The sequence below is a fragment of the Scardinius erythrophthalmus genome (assembly GCF_964197995.2).
Source record: "Scardinius erythrophthalmus genome assembly, chromosome: 19".
Taxonomy (NCBI): Eukaryota; Metazoa; Chordata; class Actinopteri; order Cypriniformes; family Leuciscidae; genus Scardinius; species Scardinius erythrophthalmus.
The window spans coordinates 17,479,499-17,492,656 of record NC_138239.1 but is presented as its reverse complement, the minus strand read 5'-3'; the positions used below and the strand labels follow the sequence as shown (position 1 = coordinate 17,492,656).

Genomic DNA, 13,158 nt, shown 5'->3' with positions numbered 1-13,158 from the left:
AAAAAATTTGTGAAAACAGTAATGCATTTAACGCAAAAAAAAACCATTGTAACATTATAATGTCACTTTTGAGCAATTTAATATGTTCTAGCTAAATAAAAGTATTAATTTCTTCACTGGATCTTTTGAATATAGTGTATAATTTGTTCCATTAAAAATTCACACTTGGACACTTAAGTCACAATTATAATGTATGAATTTCATGAGATACAAAATATAAAATGTTTATTTTTAACCAAGGTAATTTTATTGAAGTAGGTCTCATCAAGTTCACACAGTCTTAACAGGTGTATGACCATGATCCACTAACATCTAAAAATTAGAAAGTGTCCAAATACTTTGTCTTAATGTTTTGTGTTTGTGAGTTGATGTAAATCTAATAATTAAAAAAAAAAAATCATAAAAACATAAAATTACAATGAATAAATCATTTGTTTACCTGCATGTCATGTGACCATTAACTAACATCAGAGAACTGTGAAAAAAATTTGGCTGATAAAAAAGGTTTGGGAATCCCTGGAAGTGTCCAAGTACATTTCGGGGCAGTTGTGGCAGTATGTGCATGTCTGAAAGTGTGTGCTCACCATGAACAGATCTCTAGCTCCGATATCTACAGCCAGCAAGAAGGCGTTTTCAAACCGCTGGTGTCTGGAAGAGTAAAGTCAGAAGTATTGAATCCCCATTTCTGAACACCTGACTGAATGGTGATTTTTAATGCTTATTTTAATTGAAGAGAATACATTAAACCATTCCAATCTGGAACACACACCATCAGTATGTAGAGTGTGTGTTATGTGTGTACCTGAGCAGGTGATGGAAGAATCGTCTGGCGTATCTGCTGATGGGGTCTCTGTACTCCAGTATGATAGTGTTTGAGAGGGGTCTGCAGGGAGTGTAAAACAGCCCCAGAGCCGCTTCCAACTGACCTGCAATCACACACTTTAGGATCAAATATGTATATTCAATGGCCTCAAACAGTTTTCATCAAATTATACACAAAATATAAAAAAGGTGGAATCTGCAAACAAATGATGAGACGTTTTTTCAGTTACTTTTAACCAGGTGGTGACAAAGTGACTTACAGTGGATTCATTTAGTTCATCACATTAGCTATGAATGTTGATGAAGAAACACTAACTTTTGACAACCAGTGTTTTAAACTTTTTAATTAATTTTTTAATTAAAATACTTAAATTTTAAAATACTGTATGTATGTGTGTGTAGTTTCTTTTTTTATTATAATAATAATAATTTAATAATATATATTTTTTTTAAATTTGTGAAATGTTTTACTAGAAAAGTGTGTTCAAAATTCTGAACAAATAATGATTAATTTAAAACAATGACACTTGATTTGATAAATTGTTGAAATTTTACAAGTGTCCAAATACTTTTACATTTTGAATTCATCAAAACATGGTTTTGTGCTCCACTGTCCTGCTTGTACTTCACTCTCAGCACCAGAGCACATAACGTGATTTAAATAGTGTTATTTTAAAGCGTAAAGACCTTTTTGATTCTAAGCTGTTTATTTTGCACTTAGTTTAGTCTCTGTACAGAAATCAAAGCCTGTAGGGTCTAGAGTCTTTACCTTCAGTCTGCTGGTCCAGTGGTTTTCTCAGCAGGTGATCTGTGATGGAGATGAGTGACCTGTAACACTCTGCTCCCATCATGGCCCAGTCCATATTACCCAGAATTCCCAGTGCTGCATCCACCTCCTCACAGCGCAAACGGTGCTGTACCAGATCTCCTGGGCCTAGCTGAGCACCATTAAACACACCTGCACATAGAACAAATACTGTTTTTGTTTATTATTAAGTGGCTGTATGGTTATGACATGACATATATCAAATACATGATGACAAAAGCAAACTTTCTCCAAAATAACTTTCAATGGCACTGCAATGGCAACTGTCATGCTCTGGCACATTAAGCCATGTTTCCCAATCACTTTCCCTCACTCTTGTCTACATAATTTCCTGTACCCTTTTTTAATATACTATAAATAAAAATCACAGAAAAGGCAAAAATAATTTAACAATTACAAGTAACAGAGAAAGAGAGAGATTGTGCAAGCTCTGGATCGTATGAGGTTGGAGATCTTTAGAGGCGACACTCTGTAAGATTGCCATTGATATTTGGATCGATCTTCAGTCTGTGCTCTTTCCCTGTAGCACAGTTGAGAGGTGTGTGTGTGTGTGTGTGTGTGTGTGTGTGTGTGTGTGTGTGTGTGTGTGTGTGTGTGTGAGAGAGAGAGAGAGCACTGAACTGACAAACACAGCAAATGCAGTCGATTTAGGTTAAACGTACTCGTTGGTGTGGATACTGCTGTCAGTTAGTTTAGAGAATTATAAGAGTCAAGGTGTGGCAAGTTCAGGTGATGTCATCCACTGTAACAACATCACGTGGCAATATCAATTTAATTAAGTGTAGAACAACAGAAGAAAGACAAAACGGCAACATTAACCAACAACATCAGCCAATTAAAAACAAAATCTAAATCTAACCTGGCAGATAATGGGCAGCTGCTGGTATGTGAATGAGAAAAAAAAAAAAAATCAGCTCTTACCTTATAAGAGTCTACAAAAAAGCAAGATTACGCAATTAAAATGAAATGGAAATCTCATTAATTGGTGAAGTGCAGTCTATGGTACCCAGCCCAGTAGAATTATTAAAAAATCTGTAAAATTCACAATTGCTTGCAACCTCTGAGCAGTTGGTTTGAAACCCATAATAACACTGTCATACATCACAATCATTGGCAAACGATTGCTTTCATCTCTTGCACAGCTCTGGTTCACACACACACAAAAAAAATTCCATGCAACTTGTACCATATAGTCCAAGTATTTGGAAGAGTTCAGCGAGAAACAATGTAATGTATTATAAAGTGGAAAATCTTGACATCAGCCATTGCACTCCTGTGTACATTCATGCAAGTGCACAGCAGTTCACGCCAGTGTATTAATAAAATGCCCTTGTTTAGAAGGAACAACGGATGCTTTAAAAAAAAAGCCACGTACAGCACAGAATCAATCAGAGAGGGATAGTGAGAGCAGCTGAACGGACATTGAGCTAATGGATGTACATTCTACAGTTTACAAAGCTTTTCAAACATGTGCATTTACTGGCAAGACAATCAAACACCATTTTAATCACAAAAGGGTCAAACAGATGAGTTTTCTTCAAACTGATCTGAATGCATAAATTATTGGTCAACTAATATGGATTTTTTAACAGCTGATATCAATACAGTTATATAGTGAGAAGGGAGAAGGCGATGAAATGAGAAGGCAAATAAACACTAATTTTACAACATGATTATGATGTCTGTAAGATTTTATGTCATGTTTTTGAAACTAGTCTCTTATGCTCACCAAAGCTGTGTTTATTTGATCACAGCTATAATATTATTGCAAAAAAAATAAAAAATAAAAATATATATATATATTCCTGAAATGACAAAGCTGACTTTTCAGCATCATTACTCTAGTCTTCAGTGTCACATGATCCTTCAGAAATAATTCTAATATGCTGATTTACTGACTTCCAACTTTTGAACGGTAGTGTTTATCATGGTATTAAATATCATATGTATATGTCATGGTATTTAGAACTACAAAGTAATTCTAAGAATTATAGTAAAATAAAAAAACAAGGTAACAATTAGGATGTGTTTAGGTTTAGTTGAACTGCTCTATCAAGTAGTGCTGTCTTATCACCCATATATTTATGCAACGTGTTGACTACTGTGTTGTGTTGAACGTTGTAAAATTGTGCTGATTAAAATGTCACTAAAATAATGCTATCTAGTCAAATCAGTGATATTTTGCAAAAAAAGGTAAATTGAACAATAGGTAACTTTCTCATTGAGAAATGAGAAATTTTTTCAATATTTTCCTAAAAAATGGCTATTTATAATATTTGTGGCAAGCTAGTAAAATTATTTTTGGGCACTACATTGTACATTTTTGTTACATTATCAGCTATTATCTTTAATATCTTTAGGTTTGTGCTGATTTTACAGTAGGTTGTAAAGTGCATCGAGAGCATTTCGTATATATATGCCTAACTATACTCAAACTTTCTCATACATTTCATTTCACACACTCATCCTTAAGTATCTGCTCCACTCTCTTTCTTTCATTCCTGTCTCTTCTCTCTCTCAGACACATCTTTCTATTCCTTTCTTTCATTTGTCTGTTTCTTTTGCTAACTTTCTGTGAACGTTAGCGTCTGTGATCACAATGAGCAGTAATCACCTGTAAAGGCGCCTTTAATAATGTAATAGAGCTTAATCCAACCATACTGGATCTGCTTCTGAACGGCACACTCAATCGCAGCTACGCTTAACCTTGCTCGCTTCTCAACAGGAGACCATCAGTACAGCCACAAAAAAACACATGTACATAAAACATTGACAAACATCATACAAACACAGAGATATGTTGCCTATGAATAAAACAACCCATCAACAACATCTGTATTAATGATTCCTGAAGTCTTACAGGAACACACACATACAACAGCAAAGAAAAGCAGAGAGCACTCTCTTTTTTTATCTCTTTTTGTTTCTAACTCCCCTCTCAGACAGAAATCAACTCCCGTGGACGCTGAGAGCAGAAGGAGGCGCCATTTTGCGGCAAATGAAATGACGCCACCATTTTTTTGTAAGTGAATTTAGAAAAGAGGTCGGGGAGGGCCCAATTAAAACTGCATGTGGGAAATTAACAGGCCGCCTCCCACAAGCCCCTGAAGAGCAACTAATGTGACTAATAACAGTGTAGAGAGAAATGACAGACGTCAGCACAGACACAGAAGAGCTGCAGAGAGTCGCAATACAATGATGCTGTTTATAGCACACATATACACCAAATTGAAAAAGAAAAGGATTCATTTTCTCCCTAGGCCTGTGAACAAGGTGACAAACATCACACTGAGGAGGAGGAAGAGTGCACATGTTTACAGTTTGTTTTAAGTTTTATATATATGTCAAAAAAAAAAAATTGTTTGCTTGTTTTTCGTGACTTTCATTCAAAAATGGAAATGAATGGGAAACAAATTTTAAATGTAGAAATTAATCTAGTGGAAATGTTTTTTTTTTTTTTTTTTTTTTTTTTTTTTTATGTAACTGTTCTGTCCAGTAAAAAAGCTTGAAATAACAGTTAGGTGACTTTCAGTTATGAGACGTCTTAATTCATTGCCGATTGTGATAGAAAACAAAAAATAAATTCGACTTCAATGGAAGCTGTGGCTAAGTGGTTAAAAAAGACCCCACTAATTTATTTAATTAAAAGTGTTAACAATCTGCATAATCTGGCCCAACCAAAACAAACGGGGTGTCCTATGTGATGCAACCAAAGGCCTCCAAACTGCAATGCTGTGCAAATTCCTCTCCTTTAAATTAATCTTGTTTCTCCCTCACTCACTTTTTTTTTTTTTCACTTTCTCAGAGTGTGCCGGCCAGCTGCCCCCCGTATCCACTCCGTACAGCAGCTCTCCTGTGCCGAGCGCGTGCCCAGATGAGATAACTCAGGGAGGAGAGGAAAAAAAGAAGGGAGGGTGAGTGAAAGAAAAAGAAAGAGCTGCTTCCTTGGGAAGACTGGAGGTCTGCCAACTCTTTCATCTTCTGTGCGTCCGATTCACTCACTTCATCATGTAGCAGTTTTGGAGATATAAGTCAATAAATATGGGCGCGTGAGCAAGACAAGCCCAACGAACACGTTTACAAACAAATAAATAGACAAACAGGCAAACAAGCTCTGCGCACTAGCTGCTCCAAATTATCAGCCGGAAAGGATGTGCGTTTGCTTTCTTCATCAAAACCTTGGCACACGATCAGAGGAGAGGGAACTGCTGCCGCTCACTCTCCCTTCCACCCTCCCTTGCTTTCTACCTCTCTCTCGTAGAAAACTCTTTCTCTTGCTGACGCTCTCCATTTAAAACTTTGACAGAGTCGCTGGGAGTCACATTCACTTCCAAAGTCAAAATTAAACTCTAGGCATGGGCAGGTTTTGATTGGCAAACTTTATCTGGTGCCTGGAGGGACCGTAAGCCACTGTAAATGATTTATCGGAGAAATGCATCCCAGAATGCACCTGGAGGTGGCAGCCCAAGGGTGGGTATTGAGTGACCTCAGAAGACTTGGCCCCTGCCTCTGCCATTCCCTCAAATGTCTTCTACAATTCTACAATGAACACAATCTCAGATGGTACACCCACACTCCCATGTACTGTATATTACAAACAATAACAGCACACACTCTCGTGATCGAGCAAGCTCTTATTTGATTGGCTGGTTTTATGTCCTAAACGAGATACCGGGTTGCTACTATGATCACTTTTGGAAGAACTAATCACTGGATTTGGCATCAAATCTTTGAAAGATATTCTGAGTTTTATTTGAAAACTAGATATCTACTGTGCTGGTCAGAATTATTCCCCCCCTTGGTAAATATGATCAAAGATGGCAGTAAAAAAATAAATCTGCGTTGTTAATCCTTTTGATATTTTATTACAAAAAAAAAAAAAAATGAGCAAAAATCAAAACATTCATTGAAGTAAAAGAATTGAAAGTGGGGAAAAAAAAATCACATTATGAAATAAATGTTTTTCTCCAAAACACATTGGGAACAATTATTTGCCCCCTTTTATTAAATACTTTTTGCAACCTCCTTTTATCTAGATAATAGCTCAGAGTCTTCTCCTATAATGCCTGATGAGTTTGGAGAACACCTGACAAGAGATCAGAGACCATTCCTCCATACAGAATCTCTCCAGATCCTTCAGATTCCCAGATCCATGTTGGCGCTTTTTCTCTTCAGTTCAGCCCACTCATTTTCTGTAGGGTTCAGGTCTGGGGACTGGGATGGCCATTGCAAATGCTTGGTTTTGTGCTCAGTGACCCATTTTTGTTTTGATTTTGATGTTTGTTTTTGGATAACTGTCATGCTGAAAGATCCAAACATGGCCCGTTATAAGATTTCTAGCAGAGGTTGTCAGGTTTTGATTTTTTATCTGTTGGTATTTGATCGAATCCATGATGCTATGTATCTGAACAAGATGTCCAGGACCTCTGGCAGAAAATTAGGCCCACAGTATTAAAGATACAGCAAAATATTTCATTTTACACCTGGAGTACTTTTTTATCCCTGTGTGCACCAAACCCATCTTAAGTGTTTGCTGCCAAAAAAGCTAATTTTTTGTTTCATCTGACCTCAGAACCCATCCTGTTTGAAGTTCCTGTGGTTTCAGTTACTTTTCAAATGTTCTATGGACAGAATAAACAAAAAGAAAATAAAAAAAAGAAGCTTTTTGGCAGCAAAAAAAAAAACAAGCATCTGCAATTGCCAACCCAGTCCCCAGACCTGAACCCTACAGAAAATGAGTGGGCTGAACTGAAGAGAAGAAGCCCCAACATGGATCTGGGAATCTGAAGGATCTGGAGACATTCTGTATAGAGGAATGGTTTCTGATCTCTTGTCAGGTGTTCTCCAAACTCATCAGGCATTATAGGAGAAGACTCAGAGCAGTTATCTTGGAAAAAGGAGGTTGCAAAAAGTACTTAATAAAAGGGGGCAAATAATTGTTCCCAATGTGTTCCCAATAAAAGGTTTGATTTTTGCATTTTTAAAAAAAAATAAAATATCAAAAGGATAAACAATGCAGATTATTTTTTTACAGCCATTCTTTGATAATATTTACCAAGAGGGCAAAATAATTCTGACCAGCACTGTATGTGTGTACTGTTTTCCTGCAACTGGGAAGAGGATGGGAATCGGGATTCAAATGTGTCACCCATTTGAGCACCATTGTGGTTAATGTGATGAATGTGCACCGACCGCTGCGCCATGGGCTCTGTTTACCGGGGAATTGTTTTTACCAAAAAATTCTTAAGAAAATTCTTTTGCATTTCTGCCACTAAGTAGAAAATAAACTGCATATCAAATATCAGGACTGTGTAATGAAGTAATCAGTATTTTTTACTTTAGACTTAGATCAAATTCAGAATACACACAGACTATGCATGATTTTTAGCTTGTCAGTCTTTTACTGTGGTATCCACTATTTCATATAAATCTCTAACCAGTTCATCCCTAACTAATTCAAAAAGTAACAGTGACATAATTCTGTTACTTTCCTGATTTGAAACTTTCTATTGTATAAAGTGCTATACAAATAAAGGTGACTTGACTAACCAGTTTGTACAGGGACTAGTTGCTATACTGTACATGTCAGTCATAAGCTTTATTTAAAATGCACTACCATTCACAAGTCTGGGGTCAGTAAGATGCTTTTATATTTTAGAAAGCACTCTCTTATGCTCACCAAGGCTGCATTTATTTGATCAAAATGCAGTAAAAATAGAAATATTGTGAAATATTAGTAGAATTCAAAATAACCATTTTGTATTTTAATATATTTTAAAATGTTATGTGATGGCATAGCTGAATTTTCAACAGTCTTCAGATTCACATGAATAAAAAGTATAAAAGAGCAGCATTTATCTGAAGTAGAACATTTTTGTAACATTATAAATGTCTTTACTGTCACTTTTGATCAATGTAATGCATCATTGCTGAATAAAAATAATATTAAAAAAATCTTACTGACCTCAAACCTTTGAAACTTTTGTGTAAATGTGTAGTGTAAATTCTTTCTGGCATAAGTTCCAACATCTGTGACTTTGGAGTTTACCATACTGTATTTAAATTACTGTATTTAAGGCCATTTTGTGTTTTAACTCTCCTGGCTATATAATCACGTTCAAGACCCTTTAGTGCTAGACTTGAAATGTTCTACTTTGATTTGAATCAATTACACAAAGGTCCCACTGACCCAGTCTTAGCTTCAGCACAGCAAGTGGCCCTCCATGAAATCGAAGCAGCAGTAAATCATGTGCCTCCAGACCCTCGTTTCCCTGGGATATCGGACAGTAGGCCCATTGGATCCCTTCTAGCCCCTCTGAGGTTTTCATGTGGCGAGACAGCTGCAGGCTGGGGCCTGCAGAGCCTGGGACCGGTTCTTCACTCACTAACCGTAGAGGGAGAGGCGAGAGCCCCATATCAAAGCACTGGAGCTCGCCTTGACCTCCACCCACCATCAGCAGAGCTCCTGAAGGATGCCAAGCTAGCATCGCCGGCACCATGGAGCAGGTGGCCCACTGGGAGAGGCCAGTCTGTGGGTCGAAAAGTACCACAGAGCAGTCCTGAAGCCCCAGGAGAACCCAACGCTCCAACGGATCGCGACTACAGGTTATGGGTTTGGATTTGAGGGATAGAGGAGTGCCGGACAGACGCTGGAGACGTCCATGAGCAGATTCATACACACAGGTTTGGACATCGGGAGGCTGGGCCTCCTCATGCAGTTCAGACGTGGAGTGTTTGGCCTCTTGGTGCAGCTCCACAGTCAGGACATGGTAGGGTTGGGTCAGACTAAATCTGCAGTCAATAGGGTTCCCGTCAGTTCGGACAGAGCTCAAAACCTACACAGAGAGAAACAAAGTCAAAAGTTAAGTATTTCATTTAATAGTTATGTAAGTATTGTTTAGGAAAAAGTATATGAACCCTTGGATTTACTATTTGAATTTCTTTATAAATTGGTTGTGCATACCTGATCTACAATTACAGGAAATGTGAAGATAATTTCTGCTGAAACCAAGGGTTCACATACTTTTACCCTCATCTGTCACAACTGACAGATAAGATTTTATGACCAATGTATGTGGAAATTCATTGTAAATACATATACTTGTACCTGCAACTTTAAATTACAATCTATATTTTTTTTATAAATTTACATTTTATGTATGGTGTGTAGTAGTATAGTTCAGAAAAGAATTGGAAATAATGAGCAGAAAAAGAAAAGAAAGTAATGAGAAGAGAGGTAAAGGACACCAATTTGAGCAGCTTAACTCAATTTGAGCAACCTTAACTCTTTGCGTTTCATCCAAAAAAAGTCTTAGAAAAGTTATGCATAATATGTAATTACAGTGAAATGGTGAATGAATCATCTTAAAATTGTAATAATAATCAATCATATTAAAAAAAGCTTTGAGCATGACAGCTCAATGTGTAGAAGCATGTGCACTGCCTACACATTTGATTCTAAAGAATAAAATTTTTTAGAAAATGGGTGACTAAATTATATTTCCAATTTATAAATGCGAAAAGTAACAACCCATTACAATTACAAAAAAAGAAAGACACAGACAGCCTTGAAAAAACACAGGGAGGCCAGAAGTTTGCAAAACATTTGCAGAAGTAAATATTCAGCATGGACTCCTCCATACCTGAGACAGTAGAAATCACAGGCCCAACACAGATGTTGAGCAAATTTGTTTGGAGATTTTACCTCAAAATGTGCACACAAACAGCTTAAAAAATGTCCTATCAGACAGCAGCACGCAGGAAGTTCGGGTTTACCTGTAGTATGTGTGTTTCTGGTGCAGATGGTGTGGTGAGAGAGAGACTGAGAGCGATGGGCTGGCACAGAACAGTGGCGTGCGCGCCAGCGTAGGAGACTGAGTTAAGCGGGTTGCCGATGGTTTCTGTGAAAGCAGGGGATGAGTTTTTTTGTCTTTTTTTTAGCTGTAATCCCCCCTGGGCCAACTCCCGCTGCACCCCAGGGGGTGAGAGGGGTTTAGTGAGAGGGCGGGAGAGGAGTTGCTGACAGCACAGAGGGGAGATCCGGAACAGTGCCAGATCTCCACAGAGCCAGGCCCCGCTGAGACACACCTGCCCCAGCCACAGAGGCCCCCACTCTGGGCCTGTCCACAGCTGGGCCCGGGCTCAGAACCAACACCCCACTGACCATGCTAGCAAAAGACCAACGCCCCAACTGCTTTGGCTAATACTACGATAATTCTGACCCCGCTAGCACTAAGCTAGTAAAATCCTAGCTAGGGCTAGGTTGAACACCTTTCTGGGCCATTTTAAGGTGGTCAGCTCACTGCTCTGGCCAGAATATGTGACCTTGTGAGGCTAATGCTTTGCTAATACCATGCTAGGCAGTGCTACAGATACTCTTCTGGCTAATAATACACATTTAAACACTATAACATCTTGAATACTGTTGTGCTTTGTTGTGCGTGTAAAATCGCGGACCACAAGTGCCATCAGGAACTACCGAGAAATTGCACAATCCTCACACTTGTTTATCCGGTTTAGTAGTAACGGATAGCCACAGAGAGAAAGCGCTAAGCTCTTTGCCACGGTAACACTAAACAAAAACAAAAAGGTGAAGAAATAAAGGAGAGCTGGTTGAGAGGCAGTGTGTTTGCCTCAGCACTGGGGGACATTTTGAGTGTCTTTCTCCCACCCGCCACAAAGGTTTTAACATCTTCACAGAGTGATCCTTCTTAAGACCTGCATTCACACACACACACACACACACACACACACACACACACACACACACACACACACACACACACACACACACACACACACACACACACACACACACACACACACACACACACACACACACACACACACACACACACACACACACACACACACACACACACACACACACACACATTGCAAATCCCACAGCTGCTGCTGAAACAATGACAGATTCAATTTCACAAAGACAAACGGCATCTTGGTGGGTTGGGGAGGTGCGGTGCAAAGGAGAGCGAGAAAGATAGAGAGAGAGAGAGAGAGAGAGAGAGAGAGAACAGTGGTAAGTGAGTCTCTGTTAGTTATTGGTTTCAGTCACTGGTCAAAACTATTCTTTTCTTTTCTTCTCTTCTCTGGACTTTCTTTTGCAGCTTGAAAGATAAACCCAAAGAGGTCCAGCTGAGCAGCAGGCCTTGTTCACAGCAGTAGAGCTCTTTGAGCCAATTTTCCAGCTCAGAGAGCAAACAGTGAGAGAGAGGGAGAGAGAGAGGGGGACAGTGAGAGAGAGAGAGAGAGAGAGAGAGAGAAAGGGAGATGATGATGAAGGCAATCTATGAAAGTTCTTGCTGCTGAGTGTCCGCTCTTCTGGTGTGTGTAAGTGTGTGTGTGTGCTACTCAGATGCTTGTCAGGCCGCTGTGGCATGAAATCAACACAGAAGCATTCGCTCTGTTGCACCTGCACATGCCCAAGAATTTAACCCGGGAAATCACATTCCACTCGGACCTTTTCTCTTCATATATAACATGCCCTGGAATCATAACGGCAGCCATGCACGGAAAAATGATAGAGATTGAAACCATTCCACATGAGCCTTCTAGAATCAAATAACACTGACAAAGTCACTGAATAAGGAATAAATAAAATCCAAATCCAAAAATAAGGGGAATAAATTCAGCAGAAGGACAAATAGCTCAGTCAAAAAGTAAAAAGTAAAAGAGGGGGCTGTGTCAAAACAGATGTGTTGACCATTTAAAAGTTTGGAGTCAGTAAGATTTGAATTATTTTAAATTAATACTTTAAATTAATTTAAATTAATAGGATTCTGAACACTCAAGAACAATGACACTCAAGACACTTACAATGTTACAAAAGATTTCTAGTTCAAATAAATTCACCAAATAATCCTGAAAAATGTCTTACTGTTTTCACAAAATATTAAACAGCACAAATGTTTTCAACATTGATAAAAATAAGAAATATTTCTTAAGCAGCAAATCAGCATATTAAAATGATTTCTTTGTGGATTGAGGATGACTAGAGTAATGATGCTGAAAATTCAGCTTTGTCATCACAGGAGTAAATTATATTTTAAAATATATTAAAATAGAAGACATTTATTTTCAATTGTAATAACAATAATTCGCAATATTACAGTTTTTACTGTACTTAAAAAGTATTACCAACCCCAAGCTTTGAAGAAATTGTTATGAGCAATTCACTGACAAAACCAACAAAACACAAAAAAACATATACTTACTTTTTCATGGTTTTATCACAAAAAAAAATATAGATAGTTTAACCATTTGCGGCCACAAAATTTCCTTTAAAAAAAGTGCACCCCCCCTAAAAGTCACTGACTCCATGGTTCATGTGTGATTTCTGGAGTCATTTTCAAACAGGCCTTAAAACTGTAAAACTATCCTTTTCTGCTATCATTCCACATTGGGTGAAAAGCATAATATGCATTTGGTTGAAGACATAAGAAATGTGGCAATTTGTAAATAGAGTACAGACGCCTGGTAAATATGCAGAT

General features: G+C 38.0%; 1 protein-coding gene across 2 annotated transcripts in view; it reads right to left on the bottom strand.

Annotated features, from left to right (window-relative positions):
• The window catches only part of wdpcp (WD repeat containing planar cell polarity effector), a 68,295-nt gene that overhangs the window by 16,635 nt on the left and 38,502 nt on the right, over positions 1 to 13,158 (bottom strand). For both annotated transcript variants that reach the window (XM_081394143.1, XM_081394142.1), the window contains 4 exons: positions 8,838 to 9,483; positions 1,592 to 1,780; positions 803 to 926; positions 585 to 648 (listed from right to left, as the gene is read on the bottom strand). In XM_081394143.1, coding sequence (XP_081250269.1) covers positions 585 to 648; positions 803 to 926; positions 1,592 to 1,780; positions 8,838 to 9,483 — 1,023 coding nt within the window. The remainder of the gene's footprint in view (positions 1 to 584; positions 649 to 802; positions 927 to 1,591; positions 1,781 to 8,837; positions 9,484 to 13,158) is intronic.